Raw genomic sequence first — 27,892 nt, forward strand, 5'->3', positions numbered from 1 at the left:
GCACATTCCAGTGTGCAGGCATTTTGTGATTTTGAGGCTATTTCAGTGAAACAAGGCTGTTTTGAACATTTGACAGATTTATGCTTAATTCTCTCAAAAAAGGGTACCGAAAGATACACTTTTCTTTTTAAAAAGCTGACCACTACCATGAAAGTACTCTGTTTTATTAGATTTCGTCAAGAATCTGACTCTTAATGGCAGTTTGTGATTTTGAGGCTATTTCAGTCAAGCAAGGCTGTTTTGAACATTTGACAGATTTATGCTTAAATTCTCTGATAAAGTTACTGAAAGATACACTTTTGTGTATAAAAGCTGAAAAGTAGATAATGAAGTACTTTGTATTAGTAGATTTGGTTAAGATTCTGACTCTTAATGGTCCTCTCTAAATTTGATTCAGGGTTTGTTTTAAATGATTTGTGTTTTGTGTGTACAGACACACAGAAAAACACTGAAAAAACACAAAAAGAAGGACTGTAATACACATGTATCAGACACGCCCCCCTTGCTATAATGAAGACAACAGTTTTTAAATGTAAAAAACCACTTTTTTATTTTTTCACACACAAAAATCAAATAGTTATACTGATTGGGAGCAATCCAGTTTTGTTGACATCACTGCTTTATTCTCTTTTCTTGTGTTACTAAGATACTTTTAGTTACACTTTAATGGATGCAAACCTTTTTAACCGGGTAAAATATTCATTAATTTGTAAGGAATTTGTTTTCTTTATGTCTCTCTAAAAGGCAAGTTTGTGATTTTAACACTGTTTCGATGAAACACAGCAGTCTTGATAACTTGACATGACTAACATTACTTTTCTAAAATATATGTTTTTTAGAAGCGTTAGTTTGATTTATTTCATGTTATTTTAAACACATTACTTTTTCATATTTTTTCAACATACTGTGATATTTTGTTTTTTGTCTTTCTCTCCTTTTTCCATTATATTTTTTGAAAAACTACATAGTGATTTCTAGCAAAATACAACATGCAACTAATACATTATACAAAATTACGACTTTTTGCGATATTTTCAACACAATATACTTGTACCTTTTTTTTTATAGGGCTTCAAGATATTTTGCATGTCGTGCATAAACACGGTGTCATCTTTCTTGAAACTGACGTGCTGTCCGTTTTACAAAACAAGTTATGTTTTCTGCTTCTTCATCCTCTGAATTTTCCTCCCCCGTCCCTCTTCATTCACCCCTCACAACAACAATCAAGGTGGATCTGTGAAATGAAACACCTCTTCCCTAAGCGTGACTTCCCTAATGAGGGCATGCGTCTAGGGCAGGGTCTAAATCGATTGGCCAGATATACTAACATGCAGAACGTATGGTATGTTTGAAAAAAAGACTAACCATTTATCCAGTTCAAGCTGTCTTTAAGATGTGACATCGCGCACTGACTATTTCCCGTAAAATCGTGACAAACTATTACTTATTCTTAAATTTGATCTCTTGCTGCATGGTTGAAAATGATTGATGAAAAATAACTTTTTTTAAAAGAGTCAAGTTTTTCAAGATCAGATACAGGTCAAGAAAATGCATAGAGGAGGTATGGTGCTGGCTCATTAGCCCTCTCACTCTTCTTAGAATGATCCTGTGCAATTATAGTTAATAAAAGTAATTATACATTAGTTCACAAATCCATACAACTAAAAGAGAATATCCTTAGGTATCACTATTAAAACCTAAATAAGATATTTTGAAAATAACCTCTTTGCAAACAGATACTTCTTGTAGTTAACAGTTTCACAAAAACTTGAAAAGAAACATCCTTAGCCAGCACACATCATTTAAAACAAAACTTTAATCAAGTATCACTATTAAAACCTAAATAAGATCTTTTGAAAATAACCTCTTTGCAAACAGATACTTCTTGTAGTTAACAGTTTCACAAAAACTTGAAAAGAAACATCCTTAGCCAGCACACATCATTTAAAACAAACCCTGAATCAAATCTAGAGAGGACAATAACGTTTTTAGATGTCTTGGTGAGTGAAAGTTAATGGCTGTTTTTATTTAATTTGAGCTTATTTCTTTTAAAAAAAAACTAACTTCATCCCTCTCTTCTCATCTCACAGAGAGTGTCTTAATTAACATAGGCATTTACACCCCAGGCTATCTCAACCCCCCACATCAAGGGGGGGCTCCAACGTGTGTGTGTGTGTGTGTGTGTGTGTGTGTGTGTGTGAATTGTTCTTAAAGGTAAGGGTTAGATCATTTGGAGAAAACTGAGAGTCTTTTGCAGTCAAACCGGGGAAAATCTGCCACTTTCTCACAGAGCCCCTCCTCCAACACACATGAACGCGCGCATGACCAAAAGAGGGCACGAGACTGTAGGCGTCTGACCCCCGCACTGCTGCTGCATTCGTTTCTTGACTGACGCTACGGACGGATGGCTGTAAATTGTCACAGGCTGATTAACCCCCATTCGAGGCGTCTCTTGCCATTTTTCTTTTTTGAAAAGGTGACTGGGTAAATGGAATTGCTGTCTTGTTATTTCGTTTGAGCGTATTTCTACCTAATTCCACCCCCCACTATTTGTTGCGTCATAGCCCCGGAAGGGGTAGAAAAGGGGAGAGGCTGGGAGGGGGGCTGGGTAGACAGTCTCACACATAACTTCAAAGAGACACCTAGATTAACATCAAAGGTTTATAGCACACCAGTGTGAAGTCACACCGGCCTGTTATAACACCTCACATCAAAGGGCAAACACCAAAGGCTAATTAGATTAGACATCATAATTAGATTAGAGGTCATAATTAGATTAGACAACAAAAGGGCTCTGAGGGGGGCCATACAATAGAACTTCAAAGAGACTTAATCAACACATCAAAGAATTAGACAACAAAGGCGCTAGCCCGGGGGCTTCTCACATAACACACATCAAAAGGATCTCGAACAAAAGCGCTACACAGGGGGGCATTTCACCCCTAGGGGGTGATGACCCCTCACCCCCACATCAAAGGATGTCGATCAATGGGAGGCGGGATTTAGCTCATTTGCATAATTGGGGCGTGTCCACCTGTCACTCTTTATGCATACTAATGAGACGAAAGCGGTATCATTACTACTACTTGAGTGCACGCAATCTTGTTTGTGTAATCCTATTACAGTCAGTGTCTTACAGCTCACCTTGCTCCTGGCAAAAGACTGAGCTGATGGAAAACACCTGCCTTTATAGATGTGTCAGCTAATTGGACTACGCCATTCCTCTCAAACCCTGAGGGGTGTTTAAAGAGGCCACTCCATTTAAGCCACCCCTTTTTAGAGCCTCTTCCCCCTGCACGCAACAATGGACTGGCCAGTAGTGCTATACATTCCTGCAGTGTGGAGATGAGGGGGGGGGTATGTGAGTTGCTCTTGGGCAGAAGGGCATACAGGATGTCACTAGTGATGGCGAGATGAAGCTTTATGAAGCTTTGAAGCTTTCCAGCCAATTGGTTCGCAAAAGGGTTCATCTCATGAGGCTTCATCATGGGCTTCATGTGAACACAAATGTGGTCAAAGTGTGTAAAACAGGCAGATTGGACATCTCAACAGTGTGCTCGATCTCATACCAAGTTCCCAATGAGTAAAGCCTTAGAATAACTCTAAACAACGAAAATAAAATCATATTTTCATGTTAACAATATTGTATTTATTCCAGTTGATTGTGATTGAAAAGCCTAAGGAGGCTGATAAACATTGCAAAGAGGGATTTGTATTCCTTAATAATATTCATAAACTTAACCTTGTTGTAGCCTGAGAAAGGCTAAACCATATCAAAGAATACATTTATTAACTACATTATCTCATTTAGCTGTTGTTGGGGAATATTTTTCCAAGGCCCATAACTGTGACCCAGTTTATCAGTTCAAACTGTCCTGACTGAGCACGCACCTCGTAACCTGCTGTGACTTGTGATGTGAATTCTCCGGGCCGAAACTCCAAATAAATCATCAGTGTTTGACATCAAAGCTCCTGCTCTTCCCGTGTCTCTTTCATGAGTCGGTGACTCCCACTGCATTGCTACACAGAAGTTTCCCTTACAGCTGTAGCTTTTATAAACAACAAAAAATAAGTATTGACCAGTCGTTGAACCAGGGTCAGGGACCCTGCGGTTGAGAGTCAACTGCTTTCAGGCTGAGCCACAGCACGTACACTAAACCTTTCTGAAAACACTGAAATATATTTAGTCCTGTATTTATTCATTTATTTATTTTTGTATTCCTACATTTATTTATGCTTTTGTTTATTTATACTTTTGACATGTTCCGACCTCTATATAAGTGAGGGTCTGTCTGAGCTCTCTTGATTACATCGTGTCACCGGGCCCAGGTACAGGAGGGGTAATATCGTTCTTATTATACATCCATGGGTAATATGAGCGTTGTGGTTCAACCGATCTGAATCGCTTCCTGAAGCAGTCACGTGGTATCGACAGGCAGCGAGGCTTCGTTTGTCATCGATGACGTCACCGGCCCAAAACGATACAAGCCTCGATACATGCTTCACAAAAAGCTTCGGGGAATACTCGACACATGCTCCGAAGCCTCGGCGCAATACGTAACATCACTAGATGTCACCCATTTTTGTGACGTTTTGTTTATGCGTTAAATGCTAGATTGTGTCTTATCTACACCTTTTTGTTTAAACCTAATTGATTTTATTACCCATCTTAAAACTGTACATATATTGGGTAAATAAAATCCTTATTTTTGCACCTCAACCTGCATTCCTGATTTTTGCGTACCCTGGTCCTTCACAAGCCCCAAGCCTGTTTTTCAGGCTCGAAAATGGGTAAATTAATAATCTTTTTTCTCAAAGCAATGATAAACCTGTGAGTTGGATGTAGAAAAGTCAGAATCAATATAGATTTTTTTTATTTTAAAGTAAATTTAGATTGAACATAGTAAAAAAATGTAAATTATAGTGTCCGTCCAAAAATAAACCATTACTTATAGTGAAAACCACCCTTGAATGATGGGATGGTAGACTAAAAGCTTTAGGAATCCAAACTATAACATATAATAAGTACCCTGTATCAAGATTGATGCAAACAAGTGACATTTGACCTTTTTAGAGAGGTTTAGCACACAAAAAACACCTCTGGGGTCATTTGGATATATAAATGGGTGTATTTGCTGTGTCTCTGAACCCATTGGTCGATTTTGATGATTGACATCTCTTTTGAACCGTTAGAGCCAATAGAATCGAAGGGGAATTTCCACATACTGTACACACACAAGTTACCATTGAGAAATGAGAGCTATGCGCACGCAGTTTGCCCAAAGCAAAACCTATTTTACGCTCTGAAATCTAAAAACTGAAAACTATAATTTATTGCTGATGGATTATCAGTAATCATTTCAAAGTGACACAGACACATTGGATTAACCTATGGATTAACCTTGAGCAGCGTTTTTATCGTTTTAATGCCATTGAAGACAACTTTTGATCAGAAAACAACAAAGGTAAGACATATTGCCGTGTTGGCTACCTAAAGCTACGTGGTGTGATGTCTTTGTTAGCTTCTAATGTCGCGAGTTCGGATCGATCAGTAATGATACTAATACCTGTCGAATCTGTGCAATCTCAGTTTGCTAATCGATATCTTGTTTGTGCAGATACGATAATAATAATAAGGGTAAGGTAACGTGAGTTCTGTGCTAAGTGTGTTAGCATTTTTTCGCTCAGGGCTAATTCAGAGCCTTTGTTATTACCCTTATGTTTCGTTTTGCTAAAAATGATTAATATTGTCTGATATCTGAGTTTCTTCCCGTTAAGTGGGTATGACACATTAATAGGTTTTTAAATGTTAAGAAGCCCTCAGAGGCTCAGACGCTGTTTCTTGCAGATGTTGTGATTTTTCCCCCGTCGGCGGGGGAATGGGGCTTAACATTCAGTTTCCTGCTGGACAATGAATCCTCCTTTGTGCAAACAGAGAGGCATTTAAAAGCCAATTCTGTGTCTCAATGTACAATACAGTAGAAAGTAGACTGAAATGGTAAGATAATCGTGTCAACAAATTGGTTTCCATATTATTTGGAGAGCATTTACTTCAAATAAATACCTAATATGCTATTTGTGGCAGCTGTTACTACCAGCCAAAGCTTTCACCAGGCATATTAAAGGTTATGATATTTTATTTGACATCACAAAATAAGGCACTCAGACACTACAAGCCTTGTCAATACAGTCCATGATTCTGAATCCTACCAGCCTAAGTACATACCTTTATATATACACAGTCTATGGTACATACACATGGATAAATGGAAAGCCACACCTAAAGAAGAGGCATGTCTTCTTTCCCCTGCCATTAACTTAGGGCAGCATCATATTGGTATTGGAGAGTAAGGCAATTTCTTTTGATGAGAAGAAAACAAAAAATGTTTTTAAGTTCATTTAACTAGACTTAACTTTTTGTCACTTGTTGATTTTTTACCCATCTTTATCTCTTTAAATACTTTAAAGAAGACACATTATGTATTTTGTGCTATTACTGTGACATATTTACATGCTTTAATGTGTAAAAGTGCTTTATTTTTCTCATACTTTCCTGTGCTGCAGCTCCTCTTTTGCTCTTATTAGTTAGCTAGCCGGCTCTGTTGTAACCGCTTAGAGATATCCGGCCCTTAGCCCATCACATTCAATGTGCTGGAGCACTTGCCAATAGAAGCACGAGTGTTACTTAATAATGTGACGGAAGAAAAACAAAGGAGTTCACTCAGCGATTCAGGCAAGGGGGGGGGAGTGTGTTGAGAGAAACTCCCTCTGGCATGAACTTTGGTGTTTTCAGCCTATAACACTACATGAAAGGGTAAACCCCCCATTTGATGTATAACTTTTTTCCCATGGGGCTTACCCTGTTCCTTCACAGTGAGAATAACAAGTAAAGTGTTATGCAGTCAGTATACAAATTTAACCAAATAAAAGTAGCCTTTCTGTTTAATGCATCATATATTTATTTAAGGCCAGTCGCAGCAGTTACATCTTTCACTGAAAATGAGATTAGCTGGGCAATGCTGAAGGAATGTTCTTCCCTGGAAGCACTGATAGAAGGTGCTGGGCTTCTTGTCATTTCTGTGGAGGCCGTCTGGCTTCCCGGCACAAAAACTTCCAGAAGCGGCAGTTGTGGTGGTGGGAGTGGTGGTGGGTTTGGAAGTGTGAGTTGTAGGAGCAGTGGCAGTGGCAGAAGTTGTTTGGTTTCCTACGACGGGACGGGTTGTAGTGATCTCTGGTGCAAGTGTGGTTTCAGGAACTGGAGGTGGGAAATCTAGTAAGAAGAAAAACAATACATTTAAATTCAAGACATTATGGAAGGTTGTACTTCCTAAGGAGATGGTCAAATGTTGAGATATTTGTTTACCTGAATCCATAAGAGAGCGCAGATAGCTGATGAGAGGATAGTTTCCCTCGCCACAGAACTGTCCAGCAAAATCATCCAGGTCCAGAGACCAGAGGAAGGCACCTCCAAACTTGTTATCTTTTATATACTTTGCCTATGGAATATGAATTAAAGAGAGTTCTTCAGTCTAAAATGCAAATGTTGTTATTTTAAACTATATGATTTGTATTTGTATCCATAGAGTGAATACGTGTCTGATCACATGAAGCCTCAAACATAAATAGAAAACACAGAGGCTATTATTTGAGATAACCTTGCGTCCAAAGAGAAGAATATTTTAGTAATAAAGCAGTTAAAAGGTCAAATGATACGTGAGCAATCGTTATTTGCCTGCACAATTGTAGGCCCTGAAAGGTTTATCAACCTTATGCCAGAATAGGGTTTAATTAACGAAGCCACATGTTTGAACTACAATATATTTGTCTGGCATTGTCAAAAGAAAAATGGAAAAAAAAAATGATCCGAGATATTTTGATAATTAACTGAATGTACAAGATTTTCTCTTGTTTCCCCATTAAAGCTTGTTTAATGTAACCCTGCTTGTATATTAGTATCTGAGCAGAGATTGACTTGCAGAGGACACACAGTTTACTGAGTGATAATTGTGAGTACTGTTAATTATAGCTTGATCCGCTTTGTAGTGTCTTTCTCTAAAGCAAAAATGCAAGAAACCTGTAATAATCCAACAAAAAGTATCCAGTCTTGGATGTTTGCCAAAATGAACAGTTTCCAGTTAGAGTGCCACCTCCAGCTCAATATGTAAGGGATAATGTGCAGCAACGCGGTCATTATGGGGAAAAGAACACCGACAGGCTGATCAGGAGCCCGACGCGAAGCGGAGCGTTTTTGAGGAGCTTTTTGATTACAGATTTGAAAACATCGCTGCTTGCTTTAAAAGCAGCACAATTCATTAAGTCAAACCTTGGAAAATATCTAGATATCCCTGCCCTAATGCCAAAGGAACTGCACACTGAATATGTGTCGCCGTTTGATGTCTATGTCTGGACCGCTGCGTAAAAAGGAGGGGTTCTGCCCGTTACTTCTCCTCTGTTTTCTTGTCCCTCTTGTCTTTTTCTTTTCTTCACTGGGGACTCATCAGCCACTAACCATTCCTCCAAATTACTGTGCTCTCCAAATATATTCAAATTAATGTTAAAATCCTCCATGTTGCTATCACACGACAGCGGAAAACTAAAGACAATCAGACAGTTTGCTTGCTTTTTAAACTGTTACATTTGAAAAACAGTTAGAGCGTCTCTTGTCAGTTTGAAAAGCCAACGGTAGGAACTGCTTGCGTTTTTGATTACAGATTTGAAAACATCGCTCCTTGCTTTAAAAGTAGCACAATTCATTAAGTCAAACCTTGGAAAGTATCTAGATATCCCTGCCCTAATGCCAAAGGAACTGGCAACTGAATATGTGTTGCCGTTTGATGTCTATGTCTGGACCGCTGCGTAAAAAGGAGGGTTTCTGCCCCGTTACTTCTGCGCTGTTTTTCATGTCCCAGTTCGAAAAGCAAACTGCATGCAGTTTGCTTTTCGGCCCAACGGTATACAGTTAAATCGACCGGACTTCTTTCTGAAGATGTGAGCGTCCTTAACAACGGTCAATAAGTCCTTGACAGCGGTCTGTCTGTTCGGTATTAACAACGTGTCACGTGTTCTGAATTGACCAATCAGAATCGAGTATTCAACTAAGCCATGTAATAAAAGGCATTAACATCTGTCTGTGCTGTGCTCATTGTCATCAGCTGTTCCTAGTGCATAGCTGGAGAGTAGTGGTAGAGTGGTATATGCTACTTTTTTTATCTTGTTCATTATCTCAATGAGACGTGGAGGAAGATGTGTTTTTATTACCTTGAGTTCATAGCTCCTTCTGTTTTCGAACCCAACCCACTCATTTCCTTTGACGGCATAGGGCACCATTTGATCATCAATCCACTTGACAGTAGCTCCATTGAGGAAAGTGCAGATCTGTAGAAATGGAAGGAAGTGATAATTAAACATCCTCCACATGCTTTTAGACATATATTCAGGAGGGCTTGTACTAATTAAATCTGCACTGAGTTCATTTAATCATGAAATTGTGTTTCAGTGTTGCTCTTCATTAAATTTGACTGACCTCATAGTTGGACCAAAACCCAGCTTCCCGGGTGTAGGGCCCGGCAGCGGCTGCTCCGCTGGCTGGTGCTCCAACACCATTACCTGCTGGTGTTGTGCGAAATGTGCGTCCATATGTAGTAAAACCGATTAAGAGCTTTTCAAGAGGAGCTCCTTGGTCCCTCCAGTATTTCATGGAAAAGTCCTGTGAGACAAAATCATTTTAATAGTAAAAAGACAAGGACATATAAGTATTCAGCTTCTGATTAGTGAGGATGACACATTCATGTTGTCAAAGAGTTTACTCACCACATTGTAGTAGATGTTTTCGCCCTGATCGGCAGAGCCACGGTACAGAGGGCTGTTGTGACCAGTGAACGAGTCCCATGCTCCGTGGAAGTCATAAGCCATGACATTTATAAAGTCCAAAAACCTGTAACACAAGCATGATGTCACATAGTACAACAAATAAACCATGTATTTGGTTTCAACTTTGAAGCTAAATGACTCGCCATCACTGGAACTCACTTTGAAACTTTAGCAATCTGATATCCATTGTCGATGTTTCCCTTCCCAGCAGCCACTGCAGCTGTGAGCAGCAACCGTGGTTTTCTGGTTTCAGTGGATTCCTTTTCATAGGCGGCGAGTAATTCCTAAAAGCAAGGTTTAAATAGTTGAGGAAAATGTACAATATAATATTACATTGCTGTAGTGTAGTATCTTAAATCAGGGTGCTATTGTGATGTTTCATTCTACGGGATCAGTGCTGGACGCAACTAAGTACATTTACTCAAATACCATACTTAATTACTATTTTTGACATAGTTCTACTTTACTTGAGTATTTCCATTTTCTGCTACTTTGTACTTCTATCCCATTACATTTAATAGGCAAATATTGTACGTTAACTCCACTTAAACACTCATAGTTACTAGTTACTTTTGACATGTACGTGATTTGTACAATGTGATATAATACAGCTGTACTACTAATGTGCAGTGTTTTAAAAAATCTAAATCTAAAACTGGCACCATATTGACAAACTACAACCTTAAAATCCCCCAAAATGCATTTGTTAGTGATAAAAACAGAATAATGTAATATTGTATACAAATGAAATACTGTGAAAGCTGATTGAGCTGAAAACACTTCTGTAGTCCTACTTTAAGTAACATTTTGCATTCAGGACTTTTACTTGTAATGGACATTTTCAGACCATAGAATTTGTACTTCAACTCAAGTACAAATTCTCAAGGATCTGAGTACTTCTTCCACCTCTGTGTGGGATTATTTCATTAGTGCTGCAATGGGAGGTCTTCCATACTGACCTGGCAGAGGACTGTGAACCTCTTCTTGTCCTCTGGAGGGCTGCCTCGTGCTCCGGGATACTCCCAGTCCAGATCCAGCCCATCGAAGCCATGCAGTCTCAAAAATCTGATAGAAGACTGGATGAATTTCTGGCGGTTGGGCTTGGATGAAACCATGATGGTAAATCTGTAAATGTAAAATAATTTATAGCAACACTGTTCATGAAGTTCTTCTTCTTATATGAGATAAAGCAGTTTCACAGCTTTGTGATTCCTCGTGGACTCTGTTATGGCAATTGTGGTATTAAAGCTTAATACAGTGTAATCCTAATTAAATGTAACTGCTGTATCCTGGGAATGGCATGATAACATGTCTGATGTCTGATGTATACCTGTATGTCTATATGTATGTCTGATAACAGATGTGTTCACGAAGGGTTTTATGACACTACAGGAAGGACGAAAGACAAGACATTTGCTAAAGGGGAGTAGCTGTGACACCCAACTGTTCTTTGTAGGGTGTGAGTTGTGTCTACTGCCATAGGGCGACCATCCTGGATCACATGTTATTGTGTTGTCATGTAAAGGATCTTTGATGTGTCCCTATAAGAGTGGCTGTCACACACAGAACAGGACGCACTCTGAACGAGTCGTCATGCTTGCAAGCTTTAAACGAAGATCTTAAAAGACTTTATATCGATATTTTGTTTCTTTGCATATTTGCCTAACTCATCATTTTCTCTAGACAGCAGCTGATTTTAAGTTGCTACGACAACTCACTGTGTTGATCCGAAGTTCCACCCGCCGACAGCCAGCAGAGTCTTCAGACGAGGGTTTCTGTGAGAGTTGAAGATAAAATGTATTAGTGAAAGAGGAGGTAAGATCGTTCCGTTTGCTGATAAGGTCAAAGAAGCACTCTTTATATGTACAAATACTTCATTACATGAAACAATGCCCATGATAATTTCACACAACCCAATGTGCATTACATGTAAAAGTGCATGTACAGGAATATGCCTTTTACTCATGATCTCATACTTCACTTGCTACAAGTTTCTCCTTAAAACCCTTTCCTTGTTTTTAGTATTTATATGTATTATTGCCAATTTTTATTTTGTTGTCTTTTGTTTGTAGGTGTTCCTTGTTACTTTCTGTCCACTCAGTTAAAGTTTCACCACTGCAATTCATCTAACCGTTTATTAGTCTTTGACAATTTCCTCATATGGAGACTAAAGGATACCACTTAACCAGTCACACTAAACCATGTAACTTCCACCCGCCTGCCGATGTGATCAGCTGTTGTTAAATAACAGCTGATAAGACTGCAGGTATTACTGGTCCTGCAGTAATAACTCACCTGTTCTTCAGCTCATTGAAGGATCTGTAGAGAACATCATCATTCCACTCATAGGGTGCCAGCTCGTTGGAAGGGCTGATGATTGAAAATGCGTAAATCAAGTGTGTGCAGAGGTTGGGGTCCACATTGGCGGGCAAATATTTGCCGACACCTGGTCTATACTGGGACCAGTTGGTGAAGTAGCACACCAGTTTGGTTGAAGACACTATTAGAGAGAGGAGATTATATTTAGAACAAGTTATTTAGAAGCAATGTACACAGAGGTGGGAAGTAACTAAGTACATTCACTCAAGTATTGAACTTAAATGCATTTTGGAAATACTACTTGTACTTTACTTGAGTATTTCCATTGTATGCAACTTTTACTCCACTACATGTACTTTGTACCTTTAGTTACTTTGCAGATTTGGGTTAATAGTGTGAAATATAATCAACCCTTAAATTAACTTTATTTAAACCTGAAAGGACATTCACAAACTACCCTGCAGCATACAAATAATTAAATCCAGCTGTACCTTTACCAGTTTTGATAACACTTTAATGCATCAATAATTATAATCAAAACATTTAATATATATTAATCTGAAACAGCCCAATCTGCATAATGAGTACTTTTACTTTTGGTACTTTAAGTATATTTAGATGCTAATATTTCTGTACTTTTACTTGAGTAACATTTTGAATGCAGGACTTTTACTTGTAACAGAGTATTCCTACAGTCTGGTACTTCTTTAACTCAAGTATAAGATCTCAGTACTTCTCCCACCTCTGAATGTACATGTATTATAAAGTTATATGAGTTATATAATGAATGCATACCCAACTGGAGACACATCAAAAGGGACAGCCCTAAAAGGAAAACATAAAGGTTTTATTTTTCAAACACTTTCTGCACACAATCACTGTCTTTAAATTAATACAAAATTGAAATAAAATAACTTACCGGCTAAGATTGTTAGACGAGCCATGTTGTGTCCGCTGAGCCTATTGCACAGAGCTGAAACAATTACAAAATTAATTGTGTTTTATGAATTTTGCATTATAGTTGCCAATTATAGTTAACCATATAGAGTCTGTATTTTCCGCACATAACAAAACATGTATTCAGAAGAATTATCTTTATTTTGTATTTATTCAATAAACAAAACATACATTTAAACAAACACTAGTTAAATTAAATGTAAACAATTGAACACGTTAAACTGTAAAATGTAATTTATCAAAATCTCTGTGTGCTCCTGACTTACCGGTTCACAGTCGATCGGCTGGTTGTTCCTCAGATCCTCCTGGATGTCCTTTTTATAGATGTGATAAGAAAGGGACAAAGGCTGCGTGCCATGAGGTGACATGAATACTCCTGAGAGAGAATAATTGTCACTGTAAAATTCATATTAGACTGCAAAGAGCCGCTGTACGTGACTTGACTTGAATGTCATATACATTTTTATTGTCTGATAACTCGAGATCAGACCATTAAAGTTAAACTTGCCTCGGTAAAGTGTCTCAGATCAGGACATCTGACCAATTCATGCAGATAAGATGAATTTGATAAAAGTATAAACGGATTTTTATCAATGCGTTGTATTTTATATGACTTCAGGATTACAATGGTTTCAAAGGGTAATTACATGTATGGATGTAAATTGCTCTTTTTTGTCTTAGATTGTTGACCTGATGATTTGCTTAATTAATCAATCAGTTGAAAACATTTTTTTTCTTCCATAGCTCTAAGTTATGTCTTTAAATGTTTGTTTTGTCAAATCCACAGTGAGGAAAGCAGCAAATGCTCACATTTTACAAGTGGTTACCAGCAACAGTTTTACATTTCAATTACAAGATTGAAAAAATATATAGCACTTTTTGGTAACAGTAGGAGTAAGAGCATTACAAGACCTTTCAGTATCAGTTACAGGACAATTTATATATACCTAGGCTAATCATGGCACAATGAGCATGTTAGACACTGTTTCCGTGCATATTGGTATTCTTAGTCATGAATAGAACCGTTTGCTGTCTAAACCTCCTTTACTTTGCATTAACTAGAAACGCAAAGGAAAAGCCTTGCATGTTAATCTGTACTTTACGATTCGGTCGTTCCCTCCTCTAATCAGAGGGTTTGCCATAATAAAAACTCAATATCATGCTACAGTATCATGTCAGAGGCTTGATAAGATGTCCTTTACGATTAAACTCTATGATCTCTGATGACGTCACTGCAGGTTATCTCCTTTGGCAGCAAAATGACTGGAGTTCAAAAAGATAGAAAGATCGATTTTTTTACAAGTTTGGCTTTACAGTGTATTGTATGCAAGACAAATTCATGCAGCAACAGTCTGAGAGACATTTGGAATAATAAGCTTATTTCCCTCTAAGAATGAGATATAGATGAGAAACATCAACTCACATCTGTATGTTAAGTATGCAACTACAGCCGCAGCTACTGAGCTTAGCTTAGCCCAAACACTGCAAACAGAGCGAAACAAAAGCAGTTGGCCAATAAATAGTCCGCACCCTGTATCCCCTTGTAAAACAGTAATAATTGTCATAAAATATATGCTGGGAAGTGTTACCTTTGGACAAGCCAGGCTAGCGGACTCTCTGTTTATAGTCTTAATGCTAAGATAAATTGGCAGTGACATAAGTCTGGTATATTTCCTGTAATTATTCATTTGAACTTTTAAAGTCCTGGCTCCAAGATGGTGGAATGAGCTCCCCATTGACATCAGGACGGCAGATAGCTTGCACATCTTCCGGCGCAAACTGAAAACTCATCTCTTTCGACTCCACTTCGAGCGATAGAACTATTAACGAAGCACTTTTATACTAATAAAGGACTGGCTTACCTAAAGCCAGTTGAGTAGCACTTGAAATGTTTGGCTCTATGAAACCTGATGTACTTATATGATTCTGTTTTCTTCAAGGTTGTGTCTTCCTGGTCGAATGTACTTATTGTAAGTCGCTTTGGACAAAAGCGTCAGCTAAATGCAATGTAATGTAATGTAATGTAAAGGTCATCTATTGTGCAAAATCCACTTGTTCATGAATTGTATACATCACCATGTGTCCCCTCTGTGTAACGAGACTCTGAAAGTTTCAGGAACAAAGATTCTCTCTCTTTTTGTCCTGATCCATTTATATAAAAACCTGTCTGAAAATGAGCTGATCAGATTGAGGCCACTTTATGATGTCATAACGATTTTTTGGGTCGCCCACCTTATCACCTGAATCTCCTCCTCGAGCACCATTGTGTTCTTTTTAACCAAATCTCTCTCAGAGGGGCGTGGGGAGGGGCTCCTTATTTTCATCTAAAGTAACAGACAGAGAATCAGCACTTTAGAAACAGGGCTGAAACAGAGGGGATTATGGGATGCTGCAATGATCTGTTTGGTGTTTCAGCCAAACACTTCAGAGACATGTTTGTATATATCTGAGACCTATAATATATTGATGAAAAACAGTATAATAGGGGACCTTTAAATCAAATGAGGGATTCTGATATTTCACCAAATGTTATGAACTGAGGGTTTACACATAGACACCTGCAAACAGTTCAAAACCAGTTATTATATTTAAAGAAGATTGAATAACCTCCTTATTATTGTCCGGCAGTGGCTCAGTCAGTAGGGGCTGTAGGGTCGCCGGTTCAAGTCCCCGACCAGACCTAAAATGTGGAGTGTGGACTGCTACTTGGAGAGGTCCCAGTTCACCTCCTGCCCTGCCATGGTGCCCTTGAGCAAGGCACCGGACACCCCCCTTCCCCCCTCACTCCCATTGCTCTCCAGGCGCTGTAAACTAGCTGCCCACTAGCTGCCCACTGCTCCTAGTACTAGACTCCTGGTACTAGGATGGGTTAAATGCAGAGAACAAATGTCACTGTGTGTGCTGTGCATGTGTGACCATTAAAAGAGGGTTTCATCCCACCCTATTCTATTATCAGGTTTATTATAGAGTAGCTGGATTTAGCATCAAGAGTCATATCAAACATGGTAGAAATAAATATGTTCCACTTTATTTACATATAGGACATAACTGTAGTTATAGATGATGTTAGGAGTCAAATAAACTAAATGGTGACATAAAAAATTATGATTTAGAGTTTAAAGCAGGTTCAAAGAGAAACAAGAGCAACTGCTGATTTTAGCGCTGGTTTATGGCTGCTTGCTGATTCCTGATAAGTATGCAATCCAAATCCAGAGTATATTGTGGCTCCTGTGATTGTTAAAATATGGTTTGCTGCCCCTATTTCAAACACACAAATGTCATTATTGAAATTAGCTCAAAGACAAAATATGCAATAAAAATAGTTAAGTTGGTCTCTGCAACGTCTTTTATCAACATGATAAATTGATCCACTTCTGTCTCGTCTGATGTGCAGCCAGTGTTTCTTCATTGTGAGGATAACTGAACATGAACTCATGCGTATGCACACAACACACAGCTGTTGTATTTACAAGAAATGAATCACAAAACATATAGCTTGCGTTCCATCAGATGAATAAGGATCTCATCTCTAGTTTTGTCCCAAATATTCCACCATTTTCGTTTTTTAAATGCATGAAAGTTGCTCTGTCTGAGGGTTACAGCACCTCAGGCTCCAGCTGTTCCCTCCTGCTGACAAACAACAAGCACCCCAAAGTTTAAATTAAAGGTGGCTGGTACAAACTCGGCAAAGTCTTCTGAAAAAGAGAAAGGTAGTTCGACTTTGAGTTTTACGCCAGGGAGTAGATGGTATTCATCGGAGAGTGGAGCTCCAGACTTCCTCCAAAGTCCAACTCCCTGACATCTCTCCTGGTTCCTGTGTACTGGCCGATGAAAGAACCGTCCTCGTCGAACTGTATCTCGCCTCCGTCACCGTACTCCACCAGACTGTCATCACTGTCTGATCGCTTCATTATCGCTTCTATGGACAGCTGCCCTCTTTGAAGCCCTCTTTCCTCCTCTCTACAAAACAATGCAAACTAGAATTACCTCCTCGCATTTGTACACCTCCGCCAAACAAGCGGAGTTGCACATATTTTAAGATTTTTGATATCTCCATATGGCACAAGTGTTTTCCTCTGATTTTTAATTGCATTTCAGTCAATAGATGTTGCATTTTGAACTTATCGAACTCTCCAGCTGCCCTCTCGTTTGCATTTTGCACTTAATAGTATTTACAACTACTAGAAAATCTCATTTTGTAAACATTTTGAAAAAGCAACAAAAGTCAACCCATATAAAATTCTCACAATACCAATATTTAGGTGTTAGGTCAACAATATCATTATCCTTTTTCCATATTGCAGTGACCCTAATCTTAGTGCATTATGTCAGCACAGGAAGATGGAAAGGATGTAGGATAAAACGTAACCTGATGTATAAAAGCATTTAAAATGTTCAAGTACTGTACGTACCGTCGGGGGTAAGGGAGAGTGGAGATACGTGCTATCCTAAAATATGAAGAGAGATTGTATTAGATCATTATTTGTTAATAATTACTTTATCACATATCATTGATCATCCACTCTTAACATGATTGAAACAGTTCAAATATTCTGTTATAAATAAACTACTTGTAAAGCTGTAGAGTACACTGCATTTACAAATGAATAAATAACAACCCATGCAGTCAACGTGTCAATATTTAGTATGTCCTACCTTTCAAGAGACCTTGAGTGGTTCATGGGAAAAGAGCAGGGTTGAGGTTTGGGGGGAATAAAGGTTTAGATAGAAAAGGGAGAGTAAATAGAAAGGCAAAAAAACAGAAAATAATATGATTATGAGTTATCACAAATAAGGCCATAAATACTGTCATCAGATTTGATTTGTACCTGTGCAGCAGACATAAGGGTTGCAAGATTTAAATCCCCAAACACACAGCTCATGCACAGCTACAGAGCAAATGGATGTAAATGCACAAATATAAGTCATTTTTTAATAATTATTCTGTACATTGTTATAGGAAACATAATGATAAATTATATTCAGTGTTGAGTATTAGCATACTATTATATTTATAAATAGTACAAGATATAACACAATTTGGAAAATAAAAAAGTTTGGGGGAAAACAGTCTGGTAAATAAGACAATATGTTTTTTTCTCTTGTTCCATCAGTAAAGTTTGCATTGAGTATGTGTTTTTATTTGTGTTTATTCCAGCAACTGTCTGCTGTAATGCTTACCTGTAGTCAAACGATCCCTCCTGATCTTTGTCATCCACTGGTTCCAATGAAATGTCTTTCTTTTCCCGTACTGAAATGAAAGCAAAGTACACTGTAAAATCAGAAACAGTGTGTTGCTCATGGACATTATAAAGTAATATAATATAAAGAATCACCGCTATACCTGGGTATTTCCCCCCTCGGCTCCTCTTGATGAAGCAGACGATGAGTAGGATGAGCACGATGAGAGCCACAGCACACATTATCCCGATGAACCAGCCCTGAGTGGTGATGTCCACCTGATCCTGTGCATATACTGAGACACACACATGAGCAAACAGATGTAAATACATAGGCCATCATTACATGTGTTTATGTGGCAGGCCACCATATGTGTTGATCTTACTTTCTGTGGTGTAATGCAGTGACTCCTCCGTATGCCAATCCCCTATCCCGAACCGAGTTTGTGCGGCCACGGAGAATCTGTATCGGGTGTAGCGGTCGTATCGCCGGAGTGAGAAACTTGTTATATTTGGAGTGAACTCTTCAACCCGCTCCTCCTCTCCCCTGGAGGCATTCACTGTGGAGAGAGTGGGAATTCAAGTGTGCTTAGAGGTCTCTTGATGCAGGTAGAGTGCACACAACAACACCATTATGTAGCTTACCTGCTCGGAAAGGGCCCACACAAGTGTTCATTAACCTTTCTATAACATACTTCAGTGGTATTTTGGTCTTTGAGTGCATATTCAATTGTGCTATTATGTGCTACCGGGACCGAAGTGTTATTTGTCAGATGCAGTGAAATGAACAGCTTTGTTTTATGTTATTAAAGGTTGCTGTTTCTTCTAGGCAATATGCTAAATGATTGGAATGTTCCTGAGGCTTGGATGACGTACCTGTCTGATACTTGAGTAAATATCCAGTTATGATACCGTTGGGTTCGGCTGGCAGGTCCCAGTCGACATAAATACTGTCAAGATGTCGCTGTTGGATCCTAAAGGATGTGGGAGTGGATGGTACTACAGACAAGAACACAGCAGGAGACAACACAAAGTAAACATTCATTCATGATTTCAATGTGCTTTTGCTCTTGTTTTTTGGATGGTTAATGAGTGACTTTTCTTACCTCCTTCCGGCGTTGAGAAGTGTATGTTATTACTGGGCGGCCCTTCATATCGATTGTTGGCCACCACTATATACAGCTTGTAGTTGCTATAGGGGATGAGTCCAGTTAGGACCCCCGACGGCTCCGGATCATTAACTAAAAAAGATCTAGACTTCATCCCTCTGTTGACTGTCTGCCACCTCAGCTGGCTGCTGTCCCTCCAGAAGTAAGCCTGATAGATGAGAAGCAACACACTGAGCATATTCATTATGAACTCCTGCACACTGTCTTTTAAAAAGGTATTTGTATACATATGTATGCTCATGATTTGTTTTATAACATTGCATATTATTTAGTTGGTCAAATAACTTCTGCATGCCAATAAACTACATTTTATCTTCAAAAGGTTTTCTCTTTGTCAAGTAACACTATTGGCTCCGCTTTTAACATTTAAAGAGTCCCTATAATGCTTATATTCAGATTCATATTAGTATTCTGTGCCTCTACTGTGACACTTTACATGCTTTAATGTTCAAAAAGGTCTTTATTTTTTTCTCATACTGCGTGTCTGAAACCAGAGCCAAGTCTACTCTGATTGGTTAGCAGGCCGGCTCTGTTGTGATTGGTCAACCGCTTAGAGACGTCCCGCCCCTTAGCCCATCACGTACAATGTGTTGGAGAACTAGCCAATAGAAGTGCAAGTGTTACATAGTGATGTCACCATGTTACTGAAGTTAATAAAGTATTCCAATGGAGGCGTTTCAGGCAGTGTGGGGGAGAAACTCCCTCTGGGGGGAACTTTGGGTTTTAGCCTTTGCAGACCATTTACATGCACACAAACCTAAATAACACACAACAGGACTGGGAAAATCATCCTAATGCAAAATAGGGCCTCTTTAAAATGAACCATTATTTTTTTAGAAGTGTTATATGAGATATTCATTAAGTGTTATAGTGTTTATAACAGTTTGATCCTGAGTTTGCTATTTGGATATGGTTTTGTGTCTTAAGCATATCAAGCTCAAGTTCTTTGTGAATTTATATATTATATTATATGAGATAATATTGTGAATTTCATGCTTAATGAAGCATTATTAAACTCAGTGCTTATAGTGATTTGTAATCCAACCTCTTCGGTCACATGTTTATACATTGTCTGGGTCTCTTCATCTCTTTCAGTTTCAACTAAACTCTAATCTTGACCCCGATCTTAGTCTAGCCCTTATTTTACAGCCTCAACAAGGCAATAAATAAACAGTTGTTACTACTTTCCACCCTTTAAAATAAACAAGCTCTGTTATCTAGCTCATTGAAATAATTTGATTTGCCATCATAAACAGTGGAATCCACAGATGACGTACATTTGCCCTAAAACATAAGGGTATATTGTCGTCTATCAATCTAATAATATAAGTAAAATATTAAATTCCCAATAGACGCACCTTGTATTCTTTCAGTTCTCCCTGCATATCGCCGCGTGTCACAGAGTCCCAGTGCAAAGTCACCTGAGTGCTCTCGATGTCAGACACTCTCAGGTTCAGGGGTGCCGTTAAGGGACCTGAGGAGGACAGAGATAATTGCTTATCAGTGAACACAAAGAGGTGATGGGAAGGAAAACTCAGCCAAGATGTGAACAGAAAATACACAAAAAGACGAGTGTTAAAATCACACTGAGTTGTGTAGATATCTCAAACCATGTTGATTAAGATTCAGATTACAGTTGTAGTAACTGTAAACATAGAAGTGTATACTTTAACAAATAACCTATTGGAAAAAAAGTTATTGAACAGCTTCTTATTCTTATTCAAAATGTCCATCAAAATTAAACACAACATAAAAAAAAAACAGCAAATATAAATAGGCACTACTTTGAGGCAAATATAAGACGTAATTTTTAAGGTAAACAGTTGCAAATATTATAAGTATTGCAGAAGAAGAGAGCGCAATGAGACGATGTAATTAAAGAAGGGCAAGTCAAACGTCCTTTCTTTGCATCTATATATCGCAAAGTGCAGGATGTTAGTACTTACGGTCTTCCCCAGAGTAACCAGTGACAACAGGAGACTCTGGACCCAGGCCGAAGTCGTTGACAGCCTGCACTTTGATCTCGTAAGGAGTGAAGGTATCTGCATCGTAGATGTAGTACCTCACCCATTTAGTGGTGGCATTCTTCCACTCCTCTCGGGAATCTCTCCTTCTCCACCACACGAGATACTTCAGGTGGGGCCCGTTCCAATCTCTGTAGCTCAGAGACTGAAAGCACAGTTCGATTTCATTGTAAAGGAAAATATTCAACAGTCATGACTCATGATGAAGGGGAGACTGTAACTTTACATTTTTTATGGGTTAATTACCTCCCAGCTGATCTCCATGTTATTCCTCCATGTACCCACACCCTTCACGTTCTTTGGGACTATATCTGGAGCTGTACAGGGAAACAAATGCAAAGTTGAGATCAGTAGCTTTGAAGGTACAACATTACAAGCTACAGTCTAGTTGTTGGAAAAGAACCAGGCCTGCAATAGTGCAACATACAGTACAATATACTTATAATAAATGTGCAATATGTTGGACATCATATGTTGCTAGCCTTAAATGTGTCTGATAAGAATGATGTATTTCAGGAAAATTAAACCCACGTGCACCGCTGCTCTGGAAGCGCGTAGATGGACGACTAGGGCGACTCATTCCGATTTCATTGATAGCGACGAGCCGAAACTCGTAGTAGGTGAACGGGGTGAGATGAAGAATGACAGAGTTGAGGTTCCCTGGGTACGTCGAGAGGTTTCTCCACTTGCCAGGCAACCAGTCATCATCATCAAACTGCACTAAGTACTCTGTAGCAAACAATAAATGGAGAAAATGTCTGGTAAATAAAACGAGAATTCCCTCAAAACAATAATGCTTAAAGGGTTTTTCAGCTCTTACCTGTTATAGGGTTGTGGTTGCTGTCTCCAGGGGCCCAACTGAGTCTTACGGTGCGCTCGTATGGATCTGACAGCTCCAAATTAGTGGGAGGATCTGGACGGTCTACAAAGAAAAAGATGTGAACAAACAAAGAGCCAAACATGTCTCATGGTTGCTGAAATGTCTTTTAATATAAGCATGGCATACCCATCACCATTAGGCGTGCTGAGGCAGACTTCTGTTCCAGTTCACTCTTGATGACACAGGTGTAATTGCCCTCGTCGCCTCTGATTACATTAGTAATGATCAGATTCGATTCATCCAGAGAGAGTCTGAGGTAACAAGAGACTAATAATTGTCAAGGGTTTACACAAAAACAAAAATTGTCTTTTGGTGTGTACCTTAATAGAATTGATAAATTAAAAGACGTACCTCCAGCCAAGAGTGACCTGTCTTTTGTCTTTCATCCAGGTGGTTTTGACAGGAGTAGTGAGATCCGATTTTACCTCACACTCAAAGCGCACATCTGTTCCTCGCATGACTTTCATATTTTGTGGTCTTTTAATAATTAGAGTGGGCTCTGAGAAGCGGGGTTTCAAACAATATAGATCACATAAATAAAAAATGTAAAGGGTTATTCATATGAAACGGTGTGACACTCACCTTTGACCTCTATTCGGACTTGGCTCTCATCTCTTCCTGCGACGTTGCTGGCTATACACACGTAGGTTCCCTGATCCTCTACCTGTGTGCTTTTTATCTCCAGAGTCCCGTTACCAAGCGTCCTAAAACGATTTCCTTCAATAGTCCCCTGTCCATATTTGGACCTGTGTGAGCAGACCCATAAACACACACACATACAAACACACGAGCTGTGAGCAGTTGTGTAAACACACTATTTGCATTTAAATGTCATACAGTGTGTGTTCTCACCATCGCAATTCAGGCACTGGAGAGCCAAAGTAGCGGCAGTCTAAGAGGGTACGTCTTCCCTCTATCACCTTGACGAGGTCACTCCTGGCCCCGAGAATACGCGGCGTTGCATCTAAAATTCAACAATAGTACAACAAAATTCAAACCTGTATGTTTTTTTTAACATAAACGTTTTGTCATCAAATGTATAAACATTGCAGGGCTAAAATAAAAACAAATTCTTAGTGTCCTAATTTATGAGCACATTTTCAAGGTGCCATGACACTGAAAATGTATTTGTGTGAACGACTAAAACATTTATTAAATTGATGAACCCTTGGTATACATTTCAAAATCTTCCACAACTCATGGCTGACTGAAAACAATGTTTGACACTGTAAATGTCATTCAAAGAGTGGTCACTTACGTAACACGTTAACAAAAGCGTTGGCCATTAAGTAGCCAAACTGATTGGAAGCGTTGCACTGGTAGACCGCAGTGTTTTCAGCGGTCACACTGCGTAAATTCAGTGTGTCTCCTGAGACCTGTCTGTTAGCCTGCGGTGTAGCAGCTAGAGAAGAAAAAAAACACTAACGGTTAATCATGTATACATAAAAAAAGAAAGTGATAGATGATCTCCAAACACATACTTTCAATGGGTTCCCCGTTGATGAACCAGCTGACAGTGGGATGAGGAGCGCCATCAGTACGACACACCAGGCGTCCATTTTCCTCCGGAGCCAAGACCAAATCAGTGGGCTTTTCCAGCCAGAAAGGAGCGGCTGTCAGACACAATCATTTTAGTTTTCTCCACATTATTGTGCAGTCAGTAACATATCTGAAAGTATGTCTTACCTTTGACCCTGACGGTTATTGTGTGCTCTATGTATCCAAGCTTATTGGTGGCAGTGCAGCCGTATTCACCCACATCATCAAAAGAGGCCTTTGGGATTTGAATCATCTTGTTGAAGTTTTTTACTCTCGTTCGTGGCGTCGCTGCCAGGTCGTCACCATTCTTGGTCCACGTAATATGAGGAGTTGGCCTTGATGAAGATAAACAAGGCTTTACACAGGAGGACTTCAGAATTCAAAGTCAAGACATACTAAAGAGAAACTGAACAAACACTCTGGCTCTTTTTAACAGTTGCATTGAATATTATATTTTAATGAAGGGCCTGCAGCGACAGTATGTCTTGTGATATTTGGGTGACACTTACACTCCTGCAGCGATACACTCCAGGAGCAGTTCTTCCCCTTGCAGGACCAGTATGGAGCTGGAAGAGCCGGTGGGAGACAGCCAGGTGGGGGCAGCCTCGGCCACTGTACGAGCTGCAGAGGAACAAATCAGAACTACTAGTAACACAAGCATTCATTAACCCTGTGTGACTGTGAACCAAGTTAATTCAGAAAAAAATAGATGACAGCTAAAGCAGAGCCCACACTCACCACAGTTAGTATGTTTAGTTGGAGCCAACGAGTAGTCTTTTATAGGATATAGTCTGGAATAAAACAAAAGGTCCCGTTTATAGGTAAACTAACCACAACTCCACAGGGATTGAATAGTAAAAAGGCATTAAAAATGAATGTTATTAGTGTCGGTTTGTTTAGTAGTCAAGGTAGTATACAGTAGATGAACAGAGCAGATATGAGTGTAAACCGTTACAACTCAACTCAAGCCTGGACCTGGTGTGTTTCTATATTGATTTAATAGCGTTTGATTACCAATTTAGACAACAAAATCATTTATCACAATTTTGTCATATGTTTTTCATCACAATCCATTTAAAGACTTCTCATATTGAATTAATGCCAAGTCCTAGTGGACAGACAGACAGTCATACTCACTGGTAATAACTTTAACAACAACGGGCATCTTCTGCTGGATGACATTTCTGTATGGGAAGCGTGCATTACAGCAGTAATCAACAGCGGAGTCGTTGAACAGGATGTTAGAGAAGTACAGATCTCCGTTAACTCCCATGGATATCCTGCGGTCCGGCCGCACGGGCTGCATGGTGGGGGTAGCCGTCTGGATGGGCCAGTTGAATGGTCTCGCATACGAGCCTGAAATAAAACAAGGTGTAAAAAACAAGTACTGGAGAAGCATTTCAACAGCTTTTAAATAGCTTGGGTGTTTGGCATTTCATAAAAATGTCCCCCTGTTTAGGCATAATAAGGCTTCATTGAATAATTTGTTGCTATGGGAACACTTACAGCTGGACATCCAGTAGGTTTCAGGTTTGGGCGGGCCTGGTGGCGGGTCACAGGACAGGACCAGAGGCAAGCCAGCGCTGACCGTCAATGGCTCCAGAATGTCCCTCGGCCAAACAGGTGCTCCTACAAAAGGTAGATGTGTGAGCAGTTAATAAACTACCGTATAAGAATGTGTTTATGAGTTGAACCTACTGACAAGTACAGTATTGCCTCTGGAGCTGGAACCTGACTTTGACTTTGTTGACTTTTCGTAACACAGTGACATCACTATGTTACACTTGTGCTTCTATTGGCTAGCGCTCCACCACATTGCACGTGGTATTGTACAGTTGACCAATCACAACAGAGCCGGCAAGCTACCAATCAGAGCAGACTGAGCTGTGTTTTAGACAGAGGTTGAAAAGAGGTGCTGCAGCACAGGCAGTATGAGATAAATAAAGACCTTATTGTACCTATGTAGTGTCACTTAATAACAGTAGGTCACTGTGCAGTGATGCATATAAAGAAATAGCAACAACCAAATATTCCCTTACAGCCCCAATACTGATCTTACTGTATAGTCGTAGTCTGATTTTGCTGGAGTATGCAGATCCATACTCATTGGAGGCGATGCACTGATACTCGGCCTCGTACTGTTCTGGATTGTTCCAGGCATAGATGTCCAGCGTCCCTGAGCGCCTGCGCATCGATGTTTGAGAGTCACGTGCCACGTTCAAGTATTTCCCATTACGCCTCCATGAGAAACTTCAGGAAAGTGTAAAGAAAGACAGGAAAAAACAATGAGGAGTGCTGCAGATATAAATACCACAGTTCACTGGGCTATATAAGCTCTTACATAGGGTGAGGGTTTCCTTTGGCTTCACATTCTATGACCATGGTGTCCTTAGGGTCTACAATATGATCCTTCACTGACTGCCTTAGGATGGTTGGGGGCTGCCTCACTGCAGACAGAGAAATAAATCAGCTCAGGGTATTAGAAATGTCAATGGTAATACAAGATCAATCACAAAATGCAATTTTAGTTACACGCTCACCTTCCAGAGGGACGTCAAAAGCCCAAACACTGTGCCATAGAAGCAGCAGCAGCAGCGCTGGTTCGACCAGTGTCCCCATCTTTACAGAGCATGGAAACACAGGAACATTTACTTCACCAACTCTGCTGTTCACCACATGAATGAAAAAAGAAGATATCTACTGTGCAATACTTTCAAATGAATGTCAATACTGCGAAAATACACTATTTCTTACAACAAATATAAGCTCTTAATACTATCAGCATGTAAATAAAGTTATCAAAAGTAAAATCACTCATTCTGAAGAAGAATTGATCCTCTGATAGTTCTTCCATTATATATGAATTCAAATTAAATTATTATAAAACATGCACAAAAGTGTGATGTTTACTGTTTTTTGTTGTGGTGTGAATATTTTAACTAATTAATGCAGTTTGTTAGTCGAGGCCCAAGGTCAATATGACAAGTCTTGAGATGATTCATTGGAGAAAAAGAAGAGTAAAAAGGTTCTGCTACATAAATATGTATACTTTTTGTAATTTATTTCTAAGCTTTCTCTTTTTGTTACATATTGGATGATTGAATAAACATTGAGAGACAAACAGATAGAGGGGACATCACTATTAGGTGAACCTTCCAACACTTTGTGAAACATTTGACCCAGAGTATGAGCCCATACAACAAAACAGTTGGAAATCAGTTGTTCAATATTTAATAATGTATTGTATTTTATAAGCATTTTCACTGTTTTTGACAAAACTAAATACTATGGAGAAAAAAGCATTTTTTAAACGTAGTGGAAAATAAAAATAAAGTCCCATCAAATTAAAACACCACAGTACAAGTACCTTACAAATGTAGAATGATTAAGTTAATGTACTTAATTATTTCCACCACTGACATCTCAACAACTTAAATCACACTGCTGCATCATATTATCTTAACACAGCTTATCATCAACAGGAGTAAAAAGTGTCTTATAATTCCTTTCACCATATTAATACTGGTGGTAATATGCAATGAACCACAAGTCGTGTTAGAACAAAAAGTTGTCAGTACCTACCTCTCTCATTTAAAATCAGGGCTCTCTCCTCCCCATCTCTGTGGCTTCCCCAATGCAGCGATAAATCCAAATTATTCTTGTTTGTGCAGTATATCAATTAAAGCCTCACAAATCAGGTCAAGAACCCTAGAGGAGTTGATACACTTCAGTAATAGAGTTTCTGTCACTGCCACTTACACTCATGCCTACCCAGCTTATGAATAATGAATGAGCGCCATACACCACCTACTCCTCACCCACATCCCTTCACTGTTCTGACCCTGCTCCCATGAGCCTGTCTGGACAATCCCTCTCAATCAAACACAGTCACAAATTGTGTTCACACAGTTAACAAACTGAAGTCCTCAAGCTGTAAAAGTTAGGATTTATTAA

At 39.1% G+C, this 27,892-nt stretch overlaps 2 protein-coding genes across 2 annotated transcripts; both read right to left on the reverse strand.

Moving 5' to 3' along the window:
• Positions 1-6,954: 6,954 nt before the first annotated feature.
• On the reverse strand, positions 6,955-13,539 carry LOC117543045 (acidic mammalian chitinase-like). The gene is made up of 12 exons (XM_034211071.1): positions 13,413-13,539; positions 13,109-13,162; positions 12,985-13,014; positions 12,166-12,370; positions 11,589-11,645; positions 10,830-10,995; positions 10,030-10,154; positions 9,811-9,934; positions 9,524-9,706; positions 9,259-9,375; positions 7,364-7,496; positions 6,955-7,270 (listed from the first exon to the last, which is right to left on the reverse strand). The coding sequence occupies exons 2-12, from the start codon at positions 13,131-13,133 to the stop codon at positions 6,963-6,965; spliced, it is 1,473 nt and encodes a 490-aa protein (XP_034066962.1). The 5' UTR covers positions 13,134-13,162; positions 13,413-13,539; the 3' UTR covers positions 6,955-6,962.
• Positions 13,540-16,172: 2,633 nt separating this feature from the next.
• On the reverse strand, positions 16,173-27,697 carry nfascb (neurofascin homolog (chicken) b). The gene is made up of 27 exons (XM_034211010.1): positions 27,521-27,697; positions 26,479-26,557; positions 26,280-26,385; positions 25,998-26,188; positions 25,445-25,567; positions 25,076-25,294; positions 24,448-24,559; positions 24,086-24,273; positions 23,881-24,012; positions 23,658-23,801; positions 23,252-23,363; positions 22,982-23,145; positions 22,751-22,898; positions 22,526-22,650; positions 22,340-22,441; positions 22,051-22,248; positions 21,766-21,836; positions 21,442-21,664; positions 20,854-20,969; positions 19,433-19,643; positions 19,203-19,325; positions 18,713-18,886; positions 18,491-18,622; positions 18,328-18,397; positions 17,803-17,814; positions 17,559-17,594; positions 16,173-17,106 (listed from the first exon to the last, which is right to left on the reverse strand). Exons 1-27 carry the CDS (start codon positions 27,527-27,529, stop codon positions 16,875-16,877), a joined length of 3,552 nt encoding a protein of 1,183 aa, XP_034066901.1. The 5' UTR covers positions 27,530-27,697; the 3' UTR covers positions 16,173-16,874.
• Between the last annotated feature and the right edge of the window lie 195 nt (positions 27,698-27,892).

The sequence above is a fragment of the Gymnodraco acuticeps genome, unplaced genomic scaffold (assembly GCF_902827175.1).
Source record: "Gymnodraco acuticeps unplaced genomic scaffold, fGymAcu1.1, whole genome shotgun sequence".
NCBI lineage: Eukaryota > Metazoa > Chordata > Actinopteri > Perciformes > Bathydraconidae > Gymnodraco > Gymnodraco acuticeps.

Coding starts and splice junctions, on each gene's coding strand:
- nfascb (XM_034211010.1), bottom strand. Junction 23,802..23,880: donor CAACGGGGAACCCATTGAAA/GTATGTGTTTGG, acceptor TTTCTTCTCTAG/CTGCTACACCGCAGGCTAAC. Junction 17,107..17,558: donor ACTCTCCCTTACCCCCGACG/GTACGTACAGTA, acceptor ATTGTTTTGTAG/AGAGGAGGAAAGAGGGCTTC.
- LOC117543045 (XM_034211071.1), bottom strand. CDS start 13,133: ATGGCTCGTCTAACAATCTTAGCCG. Junction 13,015..13,108: donor TCGTCTAACAATCTTAGCCG/GTAAGTTATTTT, acceptor TTTTCCTTTTAG/GGCTGTCCCTTTTGATGTGT. Junction 10,996..11,588: donor TGGAACTTCGGATCAACACA/GTGAGTTGTCGT, acceptor TTACATTTACAG/ATTTACCATCATGGTTTCAT.